General features: G+C 52.5%; 1 protein-coding gene and 1 long non-coding RNA gene across 8 annotated transcripts in view; both read left to right on the top strand.

Moving 5' to 3' along the window:
• GLT1D1 (glycosyltransferase 1 domain containing 1) overlaps window positions 1–25494 on the top strand; it is a 107734-nt gene that overhangs the window by 62218 nt on the left and 20022 nt on the right. For 2 of the 7 annotated variants that reach the window (XM_072953629.1, XM_072953623.1), the window contains one exon: window positions 6470–8351. The exons of 2 other annotated variants lie outside the window; for them this stretch is intronic. In XM_072953629.1, the coding sequence (XP_072809730.1) occupies window positions 6470–6631 (162 nt within the window). In that variant the 3' untranslated portion in view covers window positions 6632–8351. Of the gene's footprint in view, window positions 1–1941; window positions 6206–6469; window positions 8352–19614; window positions 20104–20147; window positions 20601–25494 lie in introns of those variants that run through there. 3 more of the 7 variants (XM_072953627.1, XM_072953626.1, XM_072953624.1) reach the window with 3 other exon arrangements.
• LOC140691014 (uncharacterized) lies at window positions 14955–18021 on the top strand. The gene is made up of 2 exons (XR_012066463.1): window positions 14955–16860; window positions 17829–18021. It is a non-coding gene; the product is annotated as an uncharacterized lncRNA (long non-coding RNA).

Genomic DNA, 25494 nt, shown 5'->3' on the forward strand with positions numbered 1-25494 from the left:
ATTAAATCAGGGAGGGAGTGCAGACATCCCTGCTGAAGTGCCCCAGGGGAGCACTTGGGATGAAGCCCAGACTTTTCACAGTAGTCACCAAGCTGGCCCGACCTCGCCTCTGTCCCCCACCCTGCCCTCCCTGCTTCGCACCTCACGGACCATCTCTGCTCCTCCATCTCCTCCGTCGGAGTGTCTTCCCCGTGATCTTCCTCGGGCTGGGTGCTTCTGCCCCCCGTGGGCCTCTCCAGTGGGACCTGCTCCGTCCGGACCACCTGGCCCAGAGACCCACCCCCTTCGCCACCTCTGTGCATTTTACTCCTTTCCCGGCTTTGATCACTGCTGTGCCGGCTCGCTCAGGTGCTCAGGTGTTGGTTGGGTCCTTTGTGGCCACCCTTATTTCCCCAGCCCCGCCCCCACCCCCTGACAACGTCCACACGAGTGGAGCGGTGCCGTCCCCTCTAGACCGGGACGGGTGCCTCACCGGCAGGATTCTGTGTTCCTCACCCCGCGGCCCCAGCACCTCGGACAGCGCCTGGCACTGAGCGTCGGTTGACAGATGAAGGGGGAGGCAAGAACCTGGCCTGACAACTATTTGCATAAAGATAATAGGGAATTTGGAAGGGAGGGAAGTTTGCTTTGGGGAGCTTATCAGGAAAGCCTTCTGAACCGCAGGCAAAAACGTGTATTTTGGATTTTTAACAAAACGATGATTAAAAACCTTCAGCTGTGGTTGGAACAAAATAACCTCTATTTTCAGACACCTCACCCCCAGGAAACCGTAATTTATGTGAACTTTCCAAACCTGCTAAACATTGACTTTTTGCTGTTGTTGTTACCGCAACAATCCCGTTCTTTTTGTTTTTAAGAAGAAAAAACCGGAGCTATTTCATGACTACGTTTTATAGCTTCAAAATTAAAATCCACTTGACATTTAATAGAAACCCCGCGAATCTATATTCTCTCTCAAGGACAGACTTTTTAAGTGTGGCCCAAACTAATTTGGCTGGGAGGTTCTGTTTGTTTTTCAGGCAACTATTAAAATAATGGTAACTTTGGGAATGATGATGATGACAGCTCATGTTTATCGAGTGAGTGTTACGTTCCGACCGATGCTCTTTGCTTTCACCATGGACTTACACTTTGATTAAGACTGTTTTGTTTTACAACTTTGATAGTCAATCAGCAATTTAGTGTTTGGAAGAAGCAAGCGTTTTGGAGAAAGATCAGCGTCCAAACTTTTGATCAGGCAGAGCTGTGCTTGGATCCTGAGTTTGCCCCTTGGAATCTGTGTGATCCTGGACATGTTTCTTCCTCTGCAAGATGGAGATATTGAAGCTCATCAGAAAGCATGTGGGGTGGCGCCCCGTCCTTTTTCCTCAGAGGAAAGTTACAAGTCCACGGAGTTAACTGTCTTCATGGTGCTGACTGTGGGGTGGAGTCGGCGGCGGCCCCTTGGGGGCTGGAGAACACGCAGAGCTCCTGGGTTTAAGCCCTGGAATCGGGCTCAGTGCAGAGACACATGATCCTCGTGGAATCTGGCCTGGCCCCTGGGTCAGGATGACACAGATGGCAGGGGACACACGTGGAGAGGGATGACTTGGGTGGGCCAGAAAAATGGACCACATAACATGCAGTTCAAAGATACCCATAATTTACAGTTTGCAGACAGCCTCATGTTTTTTGAGAACTCCTTTTCAGACACGTACATGGAAAGTACAGGACTGATTTATCCCTCCCGTACTGGGAATTAACAGCCTCTTGGTCTCATAACACACGCCATCAGCTCTTTTGTATCAGCTGTCGCAGGTCTTAGCCTAAACACACCTGGGAAAGCCATCCTTGTTCCTGGTCTCGTAAGTGTAGAGACGGTCCAACCTGTCCCTCCCTCCAGCATTTACGCACAAGAGACAGAGTGTCTTCATCATGATGACTGAGTTGTTTGTCCCTCAGGAACTCATGTCCTGTTTGATTCCTGCCATTCCCGGAGCTTGCTGGTTCAAGAAATGCAGGACGTGGAGTTAACGTGACCAGAAGGCATGCTTGGTGGCTGTGGTCTGCAGGAGAAAGAGTTGTGTCCACCAGGCATCGGGCGGGCATGAGGACATTCACATGCACAAGGACAGTGGCCACCAGCCGAGGTCCAGCTCACAAAAACTCATGCAGGTGGCGTGTGGGAGCCGACTGTGGGTTTTGGGGGATGTGGCAGCCGCGGTGGCCTCGGCAGGAGAATTCCGATTGGGAGCCTTTGCAGCAGCTGGAGTGGCCTTCGCCCCTGAGCTCTGCCCAGTGGTGTCCCTCTCTACACCCTTCTTCCCACGGCCTCGCTGAAGTCGGCTTTCCTTGGGTGATGCTGCCTGTGAGCGTCGCGTTCACGCCTCCTCCCAGAGCACGACCAGAGGGACTTAATTGCAGACTCATTTTCGGGTTTTTCTCTTTCCCTCTGACGTCCTGCCGCTGGCATCCCTGTTCCGTGCTCATCTCCTGGGCCGCCCTCTTCTCCTAGAGCTTCCCCTCACTCTCCTCCCTCTCCTCCCTGATGCCTTCCTCTCCCCTGCCTCTGAAGCACGCTGTAGTAGCAAGAGCGGTTTTCTGCCAGCTTGTCTGTTTGAAATGGTGCCCTGATAGGAATCTGGGAAGCAAGAGAGTGAGAAACACAAGCGAACATTCACCAGCCTCGCTTCCAGCTTAACCAACCGTCCCCAGAGCTCACCGATCCGTGCGGTGGCTTTGTGGGTTTTGCTCCATCGCCCTGGGAAGCTGTTGAGCCCGGAGGAGAAGGACCTGGGCTCTGGGGCTGCCTGAGTTTAATTCCCATTTCTGCCACTTTCTCCTGTGTGACGTCGGGCAGGTTCCTGGACCTCTCTGTGCCCCCGTTTGTGTCTCTCTGTGAAAGGAGTCATAGTGATCGCAAGAGTCCTAGTCCCTTTCTTGCAATTCTGAAATCCAAGAAAAGCTCTTGAAAAGCAGTTTTATTTTTAGTAAGTTGGGTGCCAAAACTCAGCTGGCAGCAAACTCGTCTCTCAGCTGGATGTGGCGCTCTGTGGCTTTGTCTGCCCTGCTGAGCGAGACTGTTCGTCTGTCTGATTCCAAAATTCTGATGTGTCGTCTATGGGGCGCTGCCTCAGGAGGGCCTATGTTAGTAGAAGTGTACATAAACCACATTATTTGAAACACGATCTGTTACCTGGTGGCAAGCTCTTGATAAGTGTGGGCTGTGGTTATTATTAAATTCGGCAGATTCTGGCCCCCACGGGAGGCTCTTGGCCAGAGACCCAGGTGTCATGTTGAGAAGTTAAAGGACAGGGGACCCCTCATGGAGGCTGTCTCCTTGACTCAGACAGGGGCGGGAGGGAGTTGAGAGGGAGTTCACTTTGTCACCAAGTGGTCCGTGCTCATTCACCGCCCTTTTCCTGCTCCCTCGCATGTGCCCCCCGAGAACTGTGGTCTAGAACACACGCCAGAGCGTCCAGGGCTCCACCCCATCACCCCTGGGTCTCGCTGGCTCTGGGGATGAGACACGAGCCAGACACGAGCTCAGGAATTGTCCTACAAAAGGGCCGGAGCTCACGGAGTGTGCGAACAGGACCCACTGCTAGATTGTGCAGTGACCAGTCCTGGACCGGACCACTGGGAAGCAGACAGACCAGACTTCCAGCTACCGCTGTTCTCGGCCACAGCCATGGCCACGGTCAGGGGCGAGCCCCGCCCACCTTCTCTGGCTCTGCTTGGAGCCGTCGGTGTGGACGGGGATTGTCTCCTGAGCGGTTGCTTCTAAACCCACCCAGGTTGGCTTCTCCTGCCCCAACAGCTGCGCGTGGGCCTGCTCACTGTTTCTGCTGTTTGTTTTCGAGTGAGCCCGTCTTTCGCCATCACGTTGTCTTGTGAACACGCGGCAGCCTCCCCCACACCAATTGGTTATTATTGCCGCTGCAAATTTAAAAGATGGGTCAAACGCTCCGGCTGAGTCGTGCCGAGACTGTACGTTCTTCTGCGGGGTCCCCACGACGTCGCCGCCATGCACACCGGCCTGTGGGATGCCATGTGGCCGTGTTTCCATACGCAGCGTTGTGAACCGTGGCATCTGGATAGGACTTGAAACTTGACCCTGAATGGGGTTGTGTGCGAGATGAATAGGACAGACACGTGTCTGTCACTTCTGCAGATGGACCTCGGAGCAAGATTCTCACAACTTACAGTTTTCAGTGAGATGCAGTTTTTCTGTGGCCAAATAATCAGGTAGGCACGGTGGTCCGTCTTAGACCAGTGCTTCCCATGGTCTGACCCCCCAGAACCACCTGCTGGAAGACACGCAGGCGGCGTGGACTGAGAGTGCCTCCACCCACCCCGCAAATTCCCACGTCGCAGCTCAAGCCTCTGGTGTGATGGTGTTAGGCGGTGGGCCCCGAAGTCTGTTCGCCCTGGAGGTGGGGCCCTCACGAGTGGGACTGAAGCCTGAATAAAAGGGACCCCACAAAGCTCCCCTGTTCCTTCCGCCCTGTGAGATTATCGTGAAAAGACGACCTTCCGTGACGCCAGGAAGCGGGTCCTCACCAGACACGGAATCTGCCGGCACCTTGACCGTGGACTTCCAGCCTCCGGGAACTCGGGCCCCTTTAGGTGGTGGCCTCAGGGCTCCGAGAGGCTGCAGAGCGGGAGACCTTCGGAAGCTTTGCTTGGAGGCCCAGCTGCATCACTTCTAACCTCTTCTGCGGGTCAAAGCAGGTTCCAGGACCAGCCCCGACTCAGGAGCTGGGGAAGTAGACCCCCTTCCCCCTTCATGGGAGGGGTGGGCAAGTCCTGCGGCAAGGAGACAGGCCTGGGAGCGGGGAGGGGCTGCGGTGCCGTCTGTGCACACACGGCGGTCTGTGTCAGCACGCTTCCCTCCCTGTCCCCGGCGTGTGCTCAGAGCTGCCGTGGCTGTCGTGCAGGCGCTGTGTGAGCCCAGGAGCCTAGGGGAGGGGCCCTGACAATTCAAGGGTGAGGCTGTCCTTTCTGTTTTCTTTATTTTCTTTCAGTCCCTCACCCCAGGGCTGTATGCCGACAGCCACGATGCGCCTTACACCTCACGCAGATGTCGCTTGCTTTATCTAAGTCTGTGGTTTTTGCTCCGTCTTCCATGTAGGCAGAGAAGCAAGAAGTACATTTTGTCACACTCTGTTCCTAGAAACCCTGTCATCCAGGATTCTGTTCTAAGACGGTCGGTCGTGCATTCTGCAGGGACCTAAGCCGGGGGGTTGGGTTGTAGCCGAAGTCCGCGTCAGATAAATCAAAGATACGGCCAGCGTCCGAAAATAACGTGCCACAGCTCCGCGTCTCTCGGATAATTTTAATAAGAAGGTGGCTCTCCTGTGAGGTGGGAATAAATATGTTTTTATTATAAATGGAACACCAGTTTGCTGTAGTGTATACGTAATACATAAAAATATAATTCCACTTTGTCATAAACATTGCTGTTTATGTTGCTAGCTGTAAAAATCACCCAACTTTTAACTAACAATAACTTTGAGGCTACACGGACGTTCCTTTTAAACAGCAAAACACCGTGTGTTAGTCCCGGGCACCGCTGCTGTGGAATGTGCACGGGGTGTGGAAGCAGGGTGGTGGCGAGAACTAGGCCCGTGCTGGGCCGTGCCCTGACGTCTCTGTGTTAGCTCGGTGCATCCGCTCAGCACTCCACGAAGCAGGTCCTGTTATTGTCCCTAATTTGAAGATGAGGAAACGGAGGCTCAGGGAGGTTACGAAACGGACCCAGCATCACTCCCGCGAGGGGTGGGATGTGAATTTAAATGCGGGCGTCCCGGCTGGTGAACCCTGCTTTGACTTACATGCAAGCATGGTAAATAGTGCACGTTCCCCTCCTCCCTCTGAACACCCTCTAACAATGAAAATAATTCTCATCAATCAATATTGAGCAAGGCAGACAGAAGAAAAGTCTAGAAAGTCAAGGCCAGACAGGCGATCCCCTCCCCTCCCTCGCCCGTGGAGTCAGGGGCAGCGCTGGGCTCACCCCTCGGCGCCCACTGCCCCTTTGGAGACGAGCAGTGTGGGGCTTGGAGAGGTCAACCAGCTTGCCCAGGGCCACGGGGGTTGTGTTGTCTCGAGGATGGGGGCTCAGATCCTGCAGTCAGACACTTGTGTCTGTCTCAGCTGATACTTGGAAACGGGGAGAAATTGTGCATCTCAGGGTCACCAGAAGGGCTCTTAGTCCCTGTGAGGAGCCGCGGGTTTGGCCGTCCAGGGCAGAGGGCGGGAGGGGGCGTGATCGCTGACTCTCGTGTTTTGCTCACACGTTCACCCCGGCACATGCATAATTGTTTACTCAGTCCCAGGGTTCGCATTAACTCCCATCTCTCCCAAAGGCCATTTTCTCCTGAATCAGGGAGGTGGACCAAGGAAGGGCACGGGCTTCCGGCTGTGCTTGCCATCCCCCTTCGCCCCTTTGCTCACCTCCATCTCTCCTCCATCTCCTTCTTCGCAGGAGTTTGTTCAGCTGGCAAAGAGGCTGGTTAGCGATCCTGCGTTAGAAAAGGAAGTTGTGGCCAACGGAAGGGACTACGTGAGGATGTACCATTCGTGGCAGGCAGAGAGAGACACCTACGGGCACCTCGTCAGGACGCTGGAGGGAAGCCCTGAGGACTGAGGGCGCCTGCCGGGTGTCGGCGGTGCCGGTCGGCGTCAGTCCGAGGCACAGCCCTGGGCAGATACCCAGAGCCGGGGCCCTGGGCCGGCGGGACCCGGCCGTCTGGTCCAAACCAAGCCCAGTTCATTGGAATCAGAGATTAGTCGGCTGTTAAGACAGTGCAGCCCAGACCTCGCTGTGCCCCCAGAGAACGTCCCAGTTGTGTTTTCAGATCGGTCCTCATGGATGCACAGAAGCTCAATGGCTCCCTGTGGCGGGGGAGCTGGTTTTGAGCGGATCTAGGGAGAGAGCTGGACGGGCTGCTTTAGGACTTCCTGAGGACAGCAGGGGCCTGCTGGTAAGCCGTCATAGCGCAGGCACCTCTCCCATCTTCGGATGACCTGTAACCCATCATTGTTCAAAGAGCAAAAGCAAAAATCAGACACGTCGGCTGAGGGGTCCTGGTGGCGTTTCTGCCGTGGTGCAGACTCTGCAGCAAAAGCGGGGCCCCGACAGACTTGCAGATGGGCCTCCGGGCTCTGCAAGTTTGCTTTTGACCCCCTCTAGATAAACAGGCAGACCCCACCCCCAACCCAACCCCCCACAGGCTCCCCCCACCTCCTGGCCGAATTTGAGTCAAAAACCGGTTGGAACAGGGGCCACATAGCCTGGGTTTTGGGGTTCAGCACCCAGGGCTGAGTGTCGGTCTGGTCACCAGCTTCCAGACCATCCCAGAACTGGCACCGGATCCCCACGACCCTGTCCAACATGAGGCGAGTTTAGCCAAGCGAACCCATCACTGGGAGGAGGTCCTGACCGTGCCGGCGCCACGGCCCCACACCCCGTGCTCGTTTGCCTTTGGTGGCGGTGTTTGCCTCTGTTGGATCCTAAAATCCCTGCTGTCCGGCGAACATCCCGTGGCAACAGCTGGGTGTGAGGTGCTCCATTTCTCGTGCGAGGTGGGAAGCCGTGGGCGTCCGGAAGGAGGGCTGAAGCCGGCTCAGAGCCCATCGCAGGAGGCGTCTCGTTGGGGTTTGTTCCAATGCCGCCAGACCCTGGAGGGAGGAGGAAAACCCACGTCATCCTTGCCTCGAGGGTGCCTTGGACATTTTTCCCCCTAATCATCATTTTTTCATAAACAGCCAAACCTACATCCTGTTTTTAAAGGGATAAGACTCAGTTTGAACGACTTAAACTCCAGCGACTTGAGGATGAGAATAGCACATTTACAGATTGCGAACCATGTCCTTTCCCGTTCCGTTCTGCGCCTCAGTCTCAGAACAGGGTCCCTTCCCAAAGGCAGGCACCCGGAACCCGCAGGCGCTCCTCGCGCCCCAGATCCACAGCCCTGCGAGCGGCCCCCTTCAGCCCACCCCGCCTCCTTTGTGGTATCTGAGAGTCACGAGGGTCCGGGGTCCCCTGTGGCCAGGGAGGAGGGGGAGGGAGAAACAGGGGCCAAGCCCCGGGCAGGCGGCTTCGTCTGAGTCTGGAGTCAGCGAAATCAACCTGAGAAAAGGCCCCACTTTGCCCTGGGTACCAGCCAGGGGTGCTGCCGTGCAGGGAACGCTGGCCGCCGGGGAGCGCCGCTCGCCCCGGTGAAGGCCGGTGTGCGTGCTGGGCCCCACTGCACTTCACCGCCATTCATTCACGTCGTCAGAGAAGCACCACACCGGCCTCTGGCCCTTTGGGGAATGGCCTGTTTTTAAATGAATAAAGTGCCACCACCCTCTGCACAAAAAAATAGCTTCTGTGTGTTTGTTCCTGTTGTGAGCCTGGTTCTGCAAGGAGCAGGCCCCGCCCCTCCCTCCCGTCCCTGCACCTTGAAAGGAGATACTGACACTGGAGCATCGCATTAAGAGGGGTTTAAATGCAATTGCTGTTTTTAATACCAAAGTAGGTTAAAAAAAATGCTTTTCTATAAATGTTCTGGCCGCCCTCAGTTTCATACTCGGTTAACTTTATGCTGAAACATTTTGCGTGGAGTTTCCAATTTGCTGATGCACAGGTTTGGGTCACTGGAAGAGTCGGTTTCCAGATAGAACTGAGACACTGGAACCTTCAGATACGGAGGGGAAGTGCGTTTAAGGGGGCACAGGGGGATGGAGCAGAGAGGCATGGCGCACACTGGGCTGCCGGTCGCTGTGACAGGCGGCGCTGATGGCGTCTGCCAGAATAACGGCAGTCCTCACGCCCTTCCCACACTCCGCAAGAAAGTTCAAGAGGACAGCAGTCGTCACGAGGGGCCAACTTAACACTGGACTTGGTGAGTGGGAGGGTGTCGATCAGGATCAAATTTGGTTACGACTGACGGAGATTCCAAAGTGGCAGTGGCTGAAGCAGAAGAGAAACACAGTTCTTTTCCCATCGTGTAAAGAGATTTAACAAGGCACGTATGATGTTCTCCAGGGATGGGGGACGGGTGGGGGGGACTAGGACCCCTGCATCCTCAGTATTTGGCCGTCTCTACCTCGTGGTGTGAGGTCGCTCCCCTGGCTCCGCCATCACGCCTGGATTCCGGGCTGCAGCCAGGTGGGAGGCGGGAGGAAGACTTGTCTCCTCGTTTCAGAACAATTCCTGTTTCTGGTTACATACTGTGCCTTCACCCAGTTGCTTAGGAATGCAGGCTTTTCTCCCAGCGGCCACGCGCCCCATTAAAAACCGGGGTCTCCTACCAAAAGAGAGGGGAAGGACGCCTGCGGGGAAGAGCTGGCAGTGCGGCAGCCATTGGGATAAACTGGTTTCTAATTCTGTAGTGGTTACAGCCGTACTGCTTGCTAATTACCGAATACCTTCTGATGCCAAGAGAAGTGCTTTCCGCAAGGTTTTCGTTTAGCTTTGAAGGCCATCCCTACACAGACCACGTTTTCTCCCCAAGGTCTCATCCGTATACAAGCCCCCAGCCAGCGCCCCCTTATCAATCAGAACCTCCAGCCCTGCGGCTCCTAAATTAAAAGCTCAAGAGTCAAAGCGTCCGCGGGGCTCCGCCCGAAGCCCCGAGAGTGTCCGTGCCAGGTGAGACACTGCCCCCGAGGGCACAGTCAAACGGGGTGTGCTGACTCCGTGCGTGATCCCGGTGCCCCGAGAGTCTCCCTGGTCGCCCGAGTGCGTGTGGGCCGGGCTCTGCTCCTGCTGGGAGGTCTTGGGAAGTAGAAATTGTTTCTGAAGAAGGGGTCCATGAGCCAGAGCCTGACTGCCACACGGCACGGATTTATGTTAAAAACCAGATGCCGCGAAGTTCTAACCTGCACAGTGTTTAGGTCCTAAAGACAGTGCTGAAGGGGAGGCTGTCGCTCACACGGCAGAGCACGTGCCTGGCACACACGAGGTCCTGGGCTCCATCCCCAGCACCTCCTCTAAAAATAAATAAATAGACCTAATTCCCTCCCCCACCAAAAAAAAAAATTAAAAATAGTATTTAGAACAAAGACCTTGCATGGTCCCAGTTACCTGCAAGGACTCCCCACAAGTCGGGCGTCCGTCCCTCCGTTCAGCCAGCGTCTCCTGCGGTCGTGGAGGCAGGCGCTGCGCTCTGGCCGAGGCTACAGCAGGGGACGCTCCCCGTCCCGGGGGGCTCCCTCCCCAGTGGGCTTGACCGTTAGCGTGGACCTGGGTGGATGCCCGCTGCAAAGCATTCAGAGAAAGAGTGGGGTGGACCCTCAGGATGGGGTCCGGAACAAAAGTCAGTTAAGAACAGGATCCGCAGGGCAGTTGCACCCCAACAGTCAGAATGAAAACCACCTCCGAAGCGTGACAGGTAATTTCCAAGAGAATCTTATTAGATTCTAAAGGGACTTGTACTAAAAATGAACACACGAAAAAAAAAAAGGTATGTGTGTGGTGAGGGGGAGGGTGTCAATTAAAAAAATACCGACTTCATCTTTATCTGTGGCCACAATCTATTTTAAAGGAATATTTTACAACTTCCTTCTTCCTTCAAACTCATAAACAAGTCCTTAAAAATCCAGGCCGAGAGAAATGTCTTCCCCCCACAAATTGCACAATTCTGCTGAATTACAAAAGCTTTCTCCTTCGGGGTGGGGGAAAAAAAGAGCACCGCGATGCCGTCTCAGTAGGAGCCGTGGAAATTGCTCTATGCGCTGCCGAAAGCCTCTGCTGTTAGGAGAGTCACGCTTCATTTAAAGTGGATTTCCTTCTTTGGCATCTAGTATAAAAATACGCGACATATTTCCCCAAATCAGAAAGGTTAACAACCAGATGTTTACAAGAAGCTGGCGAGCCGAGGAGCCAAGCAGTCCTGGGAGACTAGCTCTCCAATGTATTTGGTGCAAATTTCTCCATTTTAGAAATGGCTGGGGAGAAACCCCAGCTCACCGAGTTTACAGGGCTGCTTCCGTCTCGGGACTCCGTCCCCTCTCTCCTGCTGCTTCAGTGCCCTTGGAGGCCCAGCGGGCACACAGACCAGATGGCACGCTGAAAAAGCAGCTGCGTTTATGACGTCCAAGGGTTGTCACCCCGTCCCCTGCGCTGCGTTTGTCCACTGCAAAGGACCACCCTTCCTCACGTGACTTGGGTGAACTCATGGACGCCCCTGTGGGTACCTTGGCTTCCCCAGGCTCTGGTCCGGCCTCAGCCCGAGCCAGTGGACAGCTCGTCCGTGACAGCCCCCCACCCCCAACAGGCTGGCCTCGGGACACCGCATCCGCCCGCCGGCCACGCGGCCCCGTCGCTCCCACTCACCCCGCTTCCCCACAGCCGGCTCTTTCTAGCCTTCCTTACTCCTCGCTGTGAAACAAGAACCCACTTTACCTAAACGCATGGGACGCTCACAGATCCTATTGTCGGACGGTCCTCTCTGTCGGGCCTCAAAAATCCTTTCTGATAAAAACCTCTCTGTACTGAGTGAGGATTTGCTTCTTACTTGCCAGTGTGTTATCTGCAGGGTCTCCACGACTCCTCGCCACAGCCCCGTGATTCTACAACTCTGAGGCTCTGAAACGGGTCCGGAGCCAGGGGGCTGGGAGGGGACGGAGCCAGGACGGATGCTCCGCTGGGCTGCTTGGAACATCTTCTCTCTCCCTCCCCGGCCCCGCGTGTGACTGTCCCCATCTCCCACCCAGGGAGTCGTCAGCTACACGCCAAGGAGTTTAGCTGCACCTGCACAATGTCCAACCCAAGTCAGAGGGAACTCTGGGAAAGGGGTCAGAACACGTGAGCCCCAAATATGCCCCTTTGGCATAAGGGTCATTTTGAGCGGAGGTCAGTGCCAAGGTGGGCCTGCGTGAACAAGCTTTCCTAAAGGAAGCTTACCTTCTGTTGGTTGCTTTGCATGTTTACCTTCCCACGGCTTATCACCCCTGGAATCTCAAAGCCCCCTTCCTCTGTCTTCTCTCTTCTCCGCGGATGTCTTGCCCTTTGTTAAAAGGGCAGGTGAGCTCCAGGTCTGCCCACGTCTGTCAGGTTTTCCTTTCATGCCTGCGAGGTTCCATGCGGACCTGGCATAAACCTTCTCCTGCTCGTCCGTCTCCTGTCAGATTTGCAGTGCCCCAGTCACCCAACCAGCGGGAAAAGAGGAGACGGGTTTTTTGCTCGTCTGAGGTTGAACACCAGCACATTTATTTTGAGTGAATTGCTGAGTCAGGAGAATTGTTCTTTGTTGATGAGTATTACCCAGGTGGAATTTTGATCAGTTGGTTTTAAGTACAGTAAGGCTTTCTTGTTTCTGGAATTTTTTTTTTTTTAGCAGCCTGGAAACAAATGTTCTTTGGATAACCTCATAAGCTATAATACTGCCAAAAAAAATAGAAAATTTTGGGGGGTAGCAGAATAATTTATCGATATATTAATTTTATTTATATGTATATATATATATTTGCACATGCACATACAGAGGATACAGGAAAAATGAGAAGCAAGAGGATGAGTCCCTGGGACGCACCCCGCCAAGTGAGGGTCCTTAGCTTCGCACAGAAGAGAATTCGAGAGCGAGTCGTAGTTGAGTCGAGGCAGCTTTATTCAGGGACGCGCACTCCGGGCGGAGGGCGGGCCATCTCACCCAGACGGGGGCGCGGCCGCGAGGCCGGGGCTAGTTCTATGGGCTCAGCAACTTCAAATGCCAACACGTGTGGGGATTATTCCAGCTACTCTGGGGGAGGGGCTGGGACCCATCGCCCACTTTCGGGCCTTTTATGGTCAGCCTGGGGACCGTCCTGGCCCCTGTGGGAGGGCCACTTTGCAGCTTCTGTATTTCAAGGCGCGTATGTTGAAGCGCAAGGTCCACTGGGAGTCGAGTCTTCCTCCGTGGCGGGGCTAATCACCGTGTCACTCTTTTCCCGGCTGCGCCCTGCCCCCTGCCCTCCCGTCTCCCAGATGCGCACTCCTGCAGTTCCTCTGAAAACCGGGCCTTTCTGAGACGATTGCAGTCGGAGGGTGGAGATGGACGTCGCCAGACCGAGTTCAGATAAGAGAGAGTCAGTCCTGTGTTCTGATTCCTAAGGAGCCTTTTGAATTTCGTGAGAGAGAAAACAACCGTCTGGAAAACCAAAGCTCTGAATTGCAAAGCAGGAGCTTTCCAGAGAGAGAGAGAAAGACTCCGCGGTCAGAACACAGCGTCTAGACAGTGTGTCAGGGCCCAGTCCTGAAGGGCCCGAGGCGCAATGTCTGCGCTTTAATCATCAGTTTGGAAATCAGTGACACTGAAGTGGCCGACGGACCCGCGCTGGGGTCCCAGTCCGGGCTGAGACCCCCGTCTCGGCCGGCGAGGTTCTTTCTCTGATCAGAGTCGCGCAGCCAGGAGTGACACCGGTACTGAGAGCCACGCAGCACAGGGTTCATTCAGCGGCCAAAGAATGGGGAGGTGGGAACCCAGTTTGCAAGTCAGCTTAACCTGACTCAGGTGGGGACACTGTACATACAGGAGGGTCGAGGTGAGAGGGAGGGAACTGGGAGGAGCAGGAGGAATATTCACGAGGTACCGGGAACAGGCGTGGAGGGCTGGACCCGGGACTGACGCACCTCTGCTTATCAGTCCTTGGAGGAGCCTTTCTGGTGGTTGTCATGGCGACCGGCAACTGCCCTGGCGCTGGTGGGTGTGTCGTGAGCATGCTAATTTATTACAACGAGCGCATAATGAGGCTCAGGTCTCCTGGAAGTCACAGCTCCCTTTCCCTTCTGGGAGGAGCAGGGGTGTGATTCTGGGGCAACAGCCTTGGTACCAGGAGCCCACGTTTCAACGCTCTAAGCTTGAGTCCAGCCTGTGGTGACTCCCGACCCTCCTCGGCTGGTTAGCCACTCACGCCAGCCTCCGGCCTCATCTCACGGCTTTCTCTGCGTCTCTGTACTGTTACGAACCGAAACGTATCTGCCCCCAGATTCATGTGTTGAAGCCTTAACTCCGAATGTGGCTGTTTTAAAGATGAGACCTTTAGGGAGATAATTGAGAAGAAATAAAATCGTCAGCGTGGGCCCTGCTCCGTAGCACCGGTGTCCTTATAAGGAGACGAAGAGATACCAGCGGCCTCTTTTTCTCCCCATGCACACGGAGGACAGGTCCCGCGGAAGGAGGAGGGGCATCAGAGAAGCACCTGTGGAAGATGCGAGCACTTTAAAACCAGCAGACTCTCATGTCTACTCCTGGCAATGTAATTAGTGCCCATTTTCTTTAGAACTGTTTAGCTTTATACACATACATACACATACGTACATATATAATGCCGCACAGAGCACAGAGGCGTCTCCCCGAAACAGCACTGTGCTGCTTCATTCATGCATCTAGCACTGTATCTATTAATATATGTATATTTAAATCCATCTACAAATATATATGTCATGAATTTATTTTGCCTTGTAAGTTAAGTATTTTATAAATTTATAACTATGAAAGTATAAATATGTATTCATTAATGTCTAACAAAAAATGAAAGTGAAAATTATAGTTTAAAATAGAATTAGCTTACTGATTTTACTAACTATAATTTTAAATTATCTGTAATTGGAGAGAAAAATTGTGTCTGGAATTATTTATGTATAATCAAATATACAGATGTAAATAATTACTTATGTATTTTATTAATTATGATAAAAATTATCTGCAGTTAAAAATTTAAAAAATTATCTACGGTGATATATAAAATATATATTTTATTTATAAAATCTGTATTATATATTTAAATATATATATATATAAAGCCAAACACACAAACAGCACCTTTGAGTGAGCCATTTCACTTTCAGAAATTTATCCAAAGGACATAATCGAAGATGATTAAAAGCTTATCATAGCGTTAATTTTAACGGCCAAAGATTTCAAACAACGTCAATATTCAGAAGTCACCGAGTCGTTCATTAAGTAGTTGTGTAGGTTTAACATGGAACAGTGGGCGGCCTTTAGAAATTACAGTGTAAATGGCAGGCTTGACAAGGAAACACAGTCACCATAGTATGTGGACTACGATCTCAGTTTTCCTAAAACATGCACACGTGTGTGAATGAGAACCTGTCACGGTGCGCACACATGTATTTGGGGGATGGTTACGCCTGACATTCATTTTCTTATGTGTTTTTTTCCCCTGTGGCTTTCAAGTTTCCCAAAGTGAACATAGATCATTTTTTTTGTGGGTTAAAAATGATATTTTTAAAAAACAATTAAGGAAATGAAGCAGGAGGAATAATCACTAAGCCGCGACATCTCCGTCCTTCAGTGACAGTTTTCTCGCGTTCCCACGAGGCCCGGCTACAACGAGGAGATGCAGTGATGTTACTCGGGAACAAAGTCGCGGAGGGCACGACATAGAGCGGAGAAGTGGAGGGCGCCTTCCCCTCTTTTCCCTGGAGGTCCCACTGGCGCTGTCTCTTCGAAAAGGAAGCTTACAACCTTCATCAGGAGCTAAGACCGTGTCTTGTTTAAGTGTTCCGTGGGCTTCTTTCTGGCTTCAGGCTGTGCTTTGGTCTTCTTGGAAGCAGTTAATAAAATGCGAGCAGAGCAGGAGTTGGACACAGAACTAGGGCTCACTTCAAACACAGAGCCGGAGGCCTGGGAACTGAGTTTATGTCCGACCCAGACCAGCACCTGGCTTTAACCAGCGCGGGGTTCCAGGGGGAGGTTTGGGGTTGCACTCCGGTCAGAGACGGCAGGTGCGAAGAGGACCAAGATGGCCAGCGTACCAGGTGGAATCAGCCTCCGTGTGACGGTCCGCTTGTCAGCTGTGGCAAGTCCCCGTGAGACCTTACCCCGTGACATCTTGGTAGCAGCCATGCTCGGTGGAGTCCTTGCAGGCATCTGGGGTGCCAGCTCCAATTCCGAGGCGGCCAGAGTAACCTAGAAATTGAATGGCCGGCCCAGGATGATTCCTGCGTTCCCAGAGCTGATCTCTCATTATCTCATAACCTCAGTCATTAGAATTTGAAAATCTCCGAAGAGGAGGCTTCATTCTTCCTGGTAGAAGGGCAGCGGTGGTGAACCACACGGGGGGAAGAAAACAGCCCTCCTTCTAGACGAGCAATTTGTAACTCAGGTCAACCCAACAACACAGAATTAATACCTCATTATAACTGGATGCGAGAGAATCATCCATCTTCGGACTTTCTTGTCCTGCCGCTGGCAGAGTCTTCACGGGTGAGCAGTGAAGCTCAAACAACAAGGCTGCAGTTGGGGAAAACCTTTTCGGTTAATCTTTTTCACCCATAACGTTTCCATGGAAAAAAAAATTGTCAAGGGCTTGTCACAAGCCATGGAGGCTTCCACGTGGAAGCCGACTATTTAATGCCTCAGCGGGAACCAAGAACTTTTCATTAAGTTGTCCAGTGTCGCTTCATCATTCTGGGAAGTACTCCTCTTTCTTCTGTTCTTCTGGGATGGACAGAAGCCAGTCGCCGGAAACTTGACACTTTATCTAGGTGCCCTACTGCATGGTCAGGGCAAAATTCTTGATGCGTGCCCCCAAGATCCCTTATTTACCACTTTGCTCTGAATCGGTTTGCAAGGATGCCTTTTCATGATTTGTCCTTCCACAGTGGACACTTGGTTACCATCACCATGCCTCCAACTGTGATCCACTCTGATCTCATCCAGGCTTGCCTCGAATGGGGTCGGTCCACTCACTTACCCATCATCTGTCCACTCAGCAAGTAACCTTTGACCATTTATGACGGGTCGGACATTGTTTTAAATATCGGGGGAGACGGTCATGAACTGAGAGCGGTAAGCATCCTCCACTCACAGGGGCTGTGCTCCAGCGGGCAGAAGTCAGACTCTACGCCAGTCAACAAATCAAGGCCTTAAAAGACAATTCCAGGTAGTGACAAATGTGGCAAAGAGATAAGACCAGGCTTGAGAGTGACCGGGACGTGGATGAGGGGGTGCGATTCGTAGGGATCAGGTGATCAGGGAAGGCGGTCCTGATGCAGAGGCACTCACACTGAGGTGGGGATGCTGAGAAGGACACAGGTCAACGGCTAGAGACGGAGCTGCCGGGACAGGGGGAGCAGGGACGCCAAAGCCTGGTGGAAGGGGACGGGGCGTGTGGGGAACAGGAGGGAAAGGAGGCGGGTGGGGCTGACGAGTAAAGCGCGGACAGGCAGGAGCTGCGCTGGGATCTCGTGCTGGGTTCAGGTCATGGAGGACCCTGATGGCAATGAATTTTTAACTCAAAATGAGAGTTTTAAGGAGGGGAGTGGCATGTCAGATCTTGCTTCTGTGCAGAAAGTGGACAAGAGGGGAGCAGACAGATGCCGGAGGCAGGTGAGCAGTGATGGTGGTTTGAGCAGGATGTGGTGGAGGAGGCAAAGGAAGAGGGACAGACAAGAGGACATGCTGTGTAGCCCAGGGAACTATATTCAGTATCTTGTAACAGCCCATGACGGTAAAGATCTGAAAAAGAGTATATGCATGGGTAACTGAATCACTACACCAGCAGCTAACACAACGCTGTAAGTTGACTCAGGGGCTAAAAGATAATTCAGCCCTCAGAAGCAAGGGGGACAAATTTAGGATGTATCTGGGGGGTAGAGCTGATGGGATGCGCTGTTAAAATAGATGTGGAGGGTGCAGGGAAGTGAGGAATCGGGGTGCTTTCTGTGACTCTGGCTTAACAGGTGGATGTATTGGTGGCACCTTTTACCTTTCCCCACTTCCTCCTTTTTTGAAACATTTATTTTTATGGAAGTACAGTCAGTTACAATGTGTCCCTTTCTGGTGCGCAGCACAACGTCCCCGTCGTGCAGAGACTTACGTATGTCCATTTTCATCTCCTTTTTCATTAAGGGTTATTACAAGGTATTGAATACAGCTCCCTGTGCTACACGCCCACCTCCTCCTTCCTGCTATGTGGAGTGACTGTGTGACCGTCGGAGCTCCAGAGCTCACTTTGTGACCTTGAGGGAGAAGGAACCTGGGTCCCTGATGACTCTGGGTTGGCATGTCAGGCCCCGGCTGCCTGCCTCTCAGCTTGTCTGATGTGAGAGATTAGAGTCTGCTGTGTCCGTGTGGCTGTTGGTTTGGTTTTACTTTGTCTTCTGCACGTGATGAAGGGAGGGAGGGAGGCGGCTAAGAAGCGCCAAGTCTGTCTGGTCTGGATGAGTCAGAAGTGCCTTTTACACATCCATCCAGAGATGCCAAGTTCAGATTTAGATGCACATATGACTGGGGCCAAGGGTTAATTAATTAGTTAATTAAGCATCCCGATTCTGCACAGTAGGAGGTAAGTCTTGTCCTGTCCCACCAGAAAAATCCCTGTCCTCATCAGCTTTGCAAGATCCAGGAACAAGGACTGTCCTTCAAGAGATGCCCCAGGCCCACAGTAAGTAGGTCCCGTTTCCCCTAAGAGTCCCGTCTGCCCTTGAGGCCAGGGCGGGCTGCCCCCAGTGACTTCTGTGGCGGGGTGGGGGCACAGTCTGGGCTGTGGGGAGCCAGGGGTGGGGATTCTGCCGACCACCCCCGCTGTGCCCCGCCCCAGGTTTTCGGTGCTGGGAGGTGTTTGGGTTAATGAGTGGAAGGCAGCGAGCTCTGCTGCGAGGTCATTGTGACCAAGGAGGACGGGCCGCAGGCCGGCCGCCCATCATCCACACCGCGGCTCTCCAGGCTGGGCTTCCTCAGAGAGAGGTTTCAGCCGGGACATCACCACTGGGGAGAGGGCGGCGCCGGCTGACCTCGTTTAACGGTGCTTTGCTCTCCTGCGCTCTCCCCAAGTTGAAGATTTGCGGCAAACCTATGTCGTCAGGTGATGGTTAGCATTTTTTAGCAATAAAGCTTAAAAAAAAATTGTATTGAAGTGTCGTTGATTTACAATGTTAGTTTCAGGTGCACGGCAAAGTGACTCAGTTATACACACACACACATATATTTTTTCCTTTCAGATTCTTTTCCATTATAGGTTATTATAGAAAATTGAATACAGTTCCCTGTGCTGTACAGTAGGTCCTTGTTGTTTATGTATTTTATATATAGTAGCGTGTGTCTGTTAATCCGAAACCCCTAATTTATACCCCCTCCCTTTTGATAACCATCGTTTGTTCTCTAAGTTTGTGAATCTGTTTTTGGTTTGTAACTAGAATTTGTACTTTTTTTTTTAGATTTCACATATAAGTGATACCATATATTTGTCTTTGACTTACTTCATTCAATATAATAATTTCTAGGTCTATCCATGTTGCTGCAAATGGCGTTATTTCATTAGCAATGAAGCATTTTTTACCAATACAATAATACATTTTTTTAGACGTAATGCCGTTGCACACTTCATAGACGACATCATAGGGTGAACATAACCTTTATGTGCACTGGGAGGCCGGAAAACGCGCGCGAATTGCGTGATTGCGATAGCTGGTTTATTGCAAGGTCTGGAGCCGAACCCGCCACGTCTCCACCGTGCGCAGTCTGCCCATCCCTGCGGGCTCTCGTGTGTGTCCTCTGTCCCACCCACCGTGTGGCTCGAGGTTCACGCCGATTGTTGACCGCAGCAGCTAAGTCAGGAGCCAGCGGTGAGAGGCGTGGAGCCGAGTCCAGGCTGATCCACCCACGTTCCTGGCTTCTGCAAATCCGTTCATTCTAGGTCCGCACTGTGAATGTGTCATTTTGAGAACTGAGTGGCAAAGTCATCAGCCCGTCTGCGCAGTGAACATCTGCTGAATGTGTCAACGCACCCTCGTGACATCCTGCACGAAGCGGGTCCGTAGGAGGACTTTGCAGAATGTATGAGCGATGACGGCATAGCTCACACTTCTGTTGTTCCAGCACCGGCTCTGTCACGTCACTGTGCATCTGCGCGTTCCAGGCACAAGGCAGGCAGAGCTCTCTTTGGAGGGCTACTGGGTTCATATGTTACCGAACTTCCATTTTAGCTAAACCTGTTCCCTTTTTTCATCATTTGCAAGGAATGCAGTCCCTAGAACTCACTCCCAGTGGTGCTGGGGTCCTAATTTCAGCTTTCTTACTTGACTCCCTGGGAACAGGAGCAAAGATGAAAATTGAGCCTGAGCAGTTGGAATTTATCAGGTGCCCATGAACTGTTTCACTTAATAGCTCTCTGAAAATCTAATTGTGGGTTTTCTCCACCTCTCTGTCTTTCATTAAAACAATCGGCAGTGGTTTAGGAGAGGAGCCTAGACCGAGGGTCTCACCAGAAAACTAGCTCATCAAGAAATGATTTTCCTGCCTCTGGGTGGGAAGCGCGGCCTGGCCTCTCGACTGCCTTTAGCAAACAGGATGCAGCGGAACCAGCGTCTTCTGAGTTCTGAGTCTGGACGCAGGAATGTTGCATGCTTCCGATCTTCTTAGAAACCTGCTGAACTGCAGCATAAGTAAGCCCCGGCGAGCCTGGCGGAGGCTGAGAGGCTTGCGGGGCAGGGAGGAGCCGCGGCCGCCCCCGCGCCCTCGGCCCACAGCTGACCAGACGGCGGACCGCACGCACGCGGGCGAGCGCAGCCTTGATTAACCACCGAGCGTGGCCGACGTCAGCGACACCACGGACTCCTGTACAATAATTATAATAAGTAATCATTGTAATAAATTACAGTCCATAAACCGTATCATGTAATTAATCATAATAATCCTTGATAAAAAATAAACCATTTTCATTCTGTGTCACTGACATTTGGTGTGGGTGTTTTTATTTTTGATGCAATAACAGATACACAAAATGGAGAGTAAACCTGGGTGAGCTCGTGCCGGATCTAAGTGGGTCACAGAGACGCTCGCCTGCTGCCTGGCTGCCTGGTTCTGCCGCCCGCTGTCAGCCGCGGGGGTGGAAGTGAAATCGGGTCGCGCTGGAATGGCAGGTTCTAGCTCCTGGCCGGCTTCGCTCACTGAAGGTCGTGCATTCTGCAGCCAGACTGCTCTGGCCTGAGCCCCAGATCCGCCTTTTTCCAGCTGTCGTGTCAGGTGCGCAGCGCAGCCTCTCTGTGCGTCGGTTTCCTCATCTGTCAAACGGGGAAGTGAAGGCACCCGGCTTTACAGGTTTGCTGTGAGAATCCGGTCACCGACGGCGCGCGCGGTGGTCTGCCCGGCACCCCCGTGGGAGTGCTGGCGCCTGCCACCCTGGCGCGCATTATCCTGCTCTCAGTTGCCTGCTGGGACCTGCAGGCAGGCGAGTCTTTAACTTGGGCTCGACTTCCGTCTCCTGCTTTGCTTCCGACCCTGTTCCCGCGCCATGAATCTACCCCAGAGACAAGGAAAGAGTGGTTTGGCGTATCGATCTGGGACACTGTAGGATTCCTAATATAGAGATTTTCAGTTCCCGGTGGAGATTTTCCATCGACTCCGTGGCAGGAAACCTCCCTGAGGCTCCGTTGCCTTTAAGAAGCCCCCACGGGTGTGGCCACTCTGAAGGGCAGCTTGGCAGAAACCATTAAAAGGGAAGCTGTGGTGCCTGTGACTGGGGAGTTCCTCTCCTTAAAGGCCACTCTCGCATCCCTCTCTTGGCAAGGGGAGAGTCAGAGCAGCATTTGTACAAGAGTGATAGTTTTTAAAATTAATTTAATGTTTTTAAGGTAACAAAACAAGAAAGCCGGCCTCCTTTCCGTGTGGAGTTCTGTGAACGCCAGCCGTGTGTGGGCTCGTGGGACCTGCGCCACGATCCGGGGACAGAACACTCCTCGTGCCTCCCCTTAGCGTCGCGCCTCCCGCCCCCCCGGGCCCTTCCCTCTGGCAGCCACGGTCTCGTCTCCATCAGCCCAGCTTTCTTTGAACATATCACGGAAATGGCATCGTACCTACATCGTGTAACCTTCTGAGACGGCCTCTCAATATTTTTAATGATGCAAAAGTATACATACCGTTTTATAACTTGCTTTTTTTCACTGAACTGTATCTGTCTGCATCAGTGCACATTTTTCTCTTCCCCCCTTTTTTTAGATGCACAGTGTTCAGTTATAAATTCTGTTGGACAGTCTAATTTAATGTACCCAGCCAGTCCCTTCGTGATGGACCTGTGGTTGTTTTCAGTCTTTCGCTGTTACAGAAACGGTGCGGCGGTGAAGATTCCTGCATTCCCGCATCTGCACACGCAGGCGGGGCGCAGCCACAGGGCAGAGTAGGTGGGTCAGAGGTGTGCGCACTTGTGGCTCTGGGGAATGTTGCCAAATGCGTCCGTACGGAGCTTGTAGCCGTTTACGATCCCCCCGCCTCCGTGCGGGAGTCCGCTCCCCGCGGCTGCCCCAACACGGCGCGCAGCTGTGCTCTGGGATGCGCGCCAAGCTGCCAGGTCAGCACGTGACGCTTCAGGCTGCTCCTGATCTGTGCTGGTGCTACTGTGGAGTCAAGCTGAACCTCTTTCCATGTGTTTGAGAGTGATTTTTTTCCCCTTTCCGTGAACTGACTTGAGACGGCACTTTCAAGCCTCCGTGTTTCCCCACGCCAGGCCTTTCGCTGGAACGCCATGACTTCACGGCAGTTTGGAGGTTCCCCAAGACCGCCCCCCAGCTCGCGATTCCCCGGAAGCACTCTCAGGACACAGCGAAGCTGTTACACTCGCGGGTGCAGTTTATTACAGTGGGGCACAAGCTGGAATTAGCAGGTGGAAGCCGTGTGTAAGGAAGATAATAGGTGAATGACAATAATAAACGAGGGACACGCGGGGTGTGAGCTGGCTCAGCTCAGAGGAGCAGCGCTTCAGCGAAGGCTCTCCAGGGGATTCCTCGATGACCCGGTTGAAGACGCCCGGAATTTGAGTGGCAGGAACACAGGGTCAGGGCTGTGGCGTGAGTCAGCCCGTGAGCGGAGGCAGACAGCGGTGACACGGTTCGTTTCTTGCTCCCGTAATAGCTGGGGGCATGTGAGCGGCGCCGTCCTTCCACGTGGAGACTCAGGGACCCAGGTCCTTTCCCTCTTGTGGCTCCGCCCTCCCCTGGGGCCCCTTCACTCGGCTGGTGGGTGGGGAAAGAGATCAAATCTAAAGGGTTTCTCTGGTCCAGACCTGACTCGGCACGTGTGCCTTCCACCCACGTTCCATTGATCGAATCTCAGGCGCTTGCTTTACTCAGCTGCAAGGCACACTGGGAAATTCCGCTTAGCTGTGTCCCCAGGGGAACTGGGGTTTGGTGACCCCCCCAGCAACACCTGCCACCGTCATGGTTGGGTCGGATGGCGTTCACCTAAGCTTTCCCCTCTCTCCTTCGGTTTCTTCTGCCGCAAGGGCGGCAGCGTCTCAGATAGTCATCTCTCGTGGTGGACGGACGGACAAGGAGGGCCTGGAAAAACCCCACTGCTTGTAAGTCTCTGAGATCTGGGGGTCAGTTGCCACTGGAAAACAGGTGGCCTCAGCTGACCGGTCAAGGACTTCCAGCAAATCTCCACTTTATGTTAACAGAGGTACAGAGAGGTGATGGAGAAACCTGCCCACAGTCACAGCTGGTCACTGGCGGTGCCTGACCTCAAACCCGGGGGGTCTGGCCCCCAGACACGCTCTCTTGATGGTCACAATCAACCTTCTCTCTCTCAGCCCATTTATTCCGACAGATGACACCTGTCCTGGGGGAATCTAAATGCCTTGGAGGTTTTATTTCTCTCCAGACAGCCCCCAGATTCCAAGAAGACCCCCTTGGGTAACCGCAGGTGTCTTTTATTTCTCCGGAAGCCTGCCCGTGTGGCACTCTGGGACCAGCAAGACCCGCGGGGTCTCATCAGCGCTGGGTCTAATGAGGGGAGATGCTCCGCAGCGTCCTGATTTGTCGTCTTCCCTCCCCTGCTGGGAGCTGGGAGGTCAGAACAGCTCACCCGGCTCTGCGGAGGAGAAATGATGTGCCCGTGGCTGGCGGAAGGACGGTGGAGTCCCCAGTCCCCCTGCAGCAGCGGCTGCAGGAACGGTCTGTTCCAAAGCTATGAAAACGGCAGAGTGCACCTCATTATCCCGCTTGCGGCCGGCCGGCCCCTGCTTTAACTGTAAACTGTCCCGACATCTCCAACCGAGATAATTACGGTGCTTCAGGGAACTTTTGGCCTTGCTAAAAATACCCGGCGACAGTTTGCGCGGCGGGGAGGCACTTACAGGTAGGTGATCCAGGGGCGATTCGGAGCCAGCACGTGCTGATTGGTGGGGGCCCTCCTGGCTGCCTGTCTCCCTCTTTGAGGTGCCCTCATTCCTCCTGTATCCAGTCCTCCTCGACCTCACACCCCCGCTTCGGACACTAGCAGGTTTAGGTGAGCTCAGTCCTACCCAACAGGGAGGGACTAGCAAGGAGATAAACCCCTTTTTTTTTTTTTTGAGCTTTAAACCATACTTAAATTTTCAGTGAGCTGTTACCTCTTGGTTAATTGAACCAAAAGTACAATTTTAAATGACCGACTATGAAGCTTTTCAAGTCAATTATAGAATGCATAAAGTGGAGATAAATTTGGGCGAAGGTGCAGAGTAGTAAATGTGCAAAATGGCAGATTGTGAGGGTTTTTTAAAAAATGTGTTTTTGGGGGTAGGGAGTTAGGTTTCTTTATTTAATGGAGTTGCTGCGGATGGAACCCAGGACCTCTGGGTGCTAAGCACACACACTGCCCTGAGCTATGCCCTCCCCCAGTAAACGCTTCCGTAATAGTGACAGGGGTGCTAAATGCACGTGGAAGTTCAATTAACACCGTACCGAAGAGGACAGCTTAAGTAAACCAGGATTCACCTGCTGCACCAGCAAAGTTAGGACCGGATGAACCGAAGACATGAGCAGCCCTGGGCATTCTCCTTTCACCCTGCTTCCGAAAAAGCAGCCCGGCTTTTTTCCTGTCCACGGTTTTGTGCTGTTTAGTTCAGTGACTGGCAGATGCTGCTGGTGGGCAGCACTGGGTGTGTGACTGTACACATGCCTGTCTGTCTGCATTTATACATACACATTCTCTCTCTGTCTCTCTCTCTATACACACACACACAGTACAAATTCTATCTGTATATAGATATGTCCATAGACAAAGGGATAAAGAGAATGTGTACTCTAGAGAGAGAGCATATTATATATGTTATATTAGGGGAGAGAGAAAAAGTATGTATGTAGCAAATATACAGATATTAAGTTTATAATATATAACATATATTATAAATACAATACATATTAATATTATTTGCATGTAAAATTTTACATATTATAAATGATACATTATTTTATATTATATTATAATAATATATTGCTTCATATTCTAACATAATAACTATTGCTTCACATTATAATATATTGTTTCATACTATATTATCATAACATATTGTTTCATGTTATATTATAATAATATATTGTTTCATATTATATATTGCATACCTGTATTATACATCAGACAGAGTGTGTAGTATATATGTATATACAGATAGGTAGGCAGATAGATATGAAGACAGACTGTGTGTGTGTGTGCACGTGTGTGTGTGTGTGTGTGCATGCGCGTGTGTGCGTGTGGAACCAGGACATTTCTAAATTTTGAAGCCCAGCCGAGCACCGAGGATCTGCATGAGGGACTGTGGAGCTGT

The sequence above is a fragment of the Vicugna pacos genome, chromosome 32 (assembly GCF_048564905.1).
Source record: "Vicugna pacos chromosome 32, VicPac4, whole genome shotgun sequence".
Lineage (NCBI taxonomy): Eukaryota > Metazoa > Chordata > Mammalia > Artiodactyla > Camelidae > Vicugna > Vicugna pacos.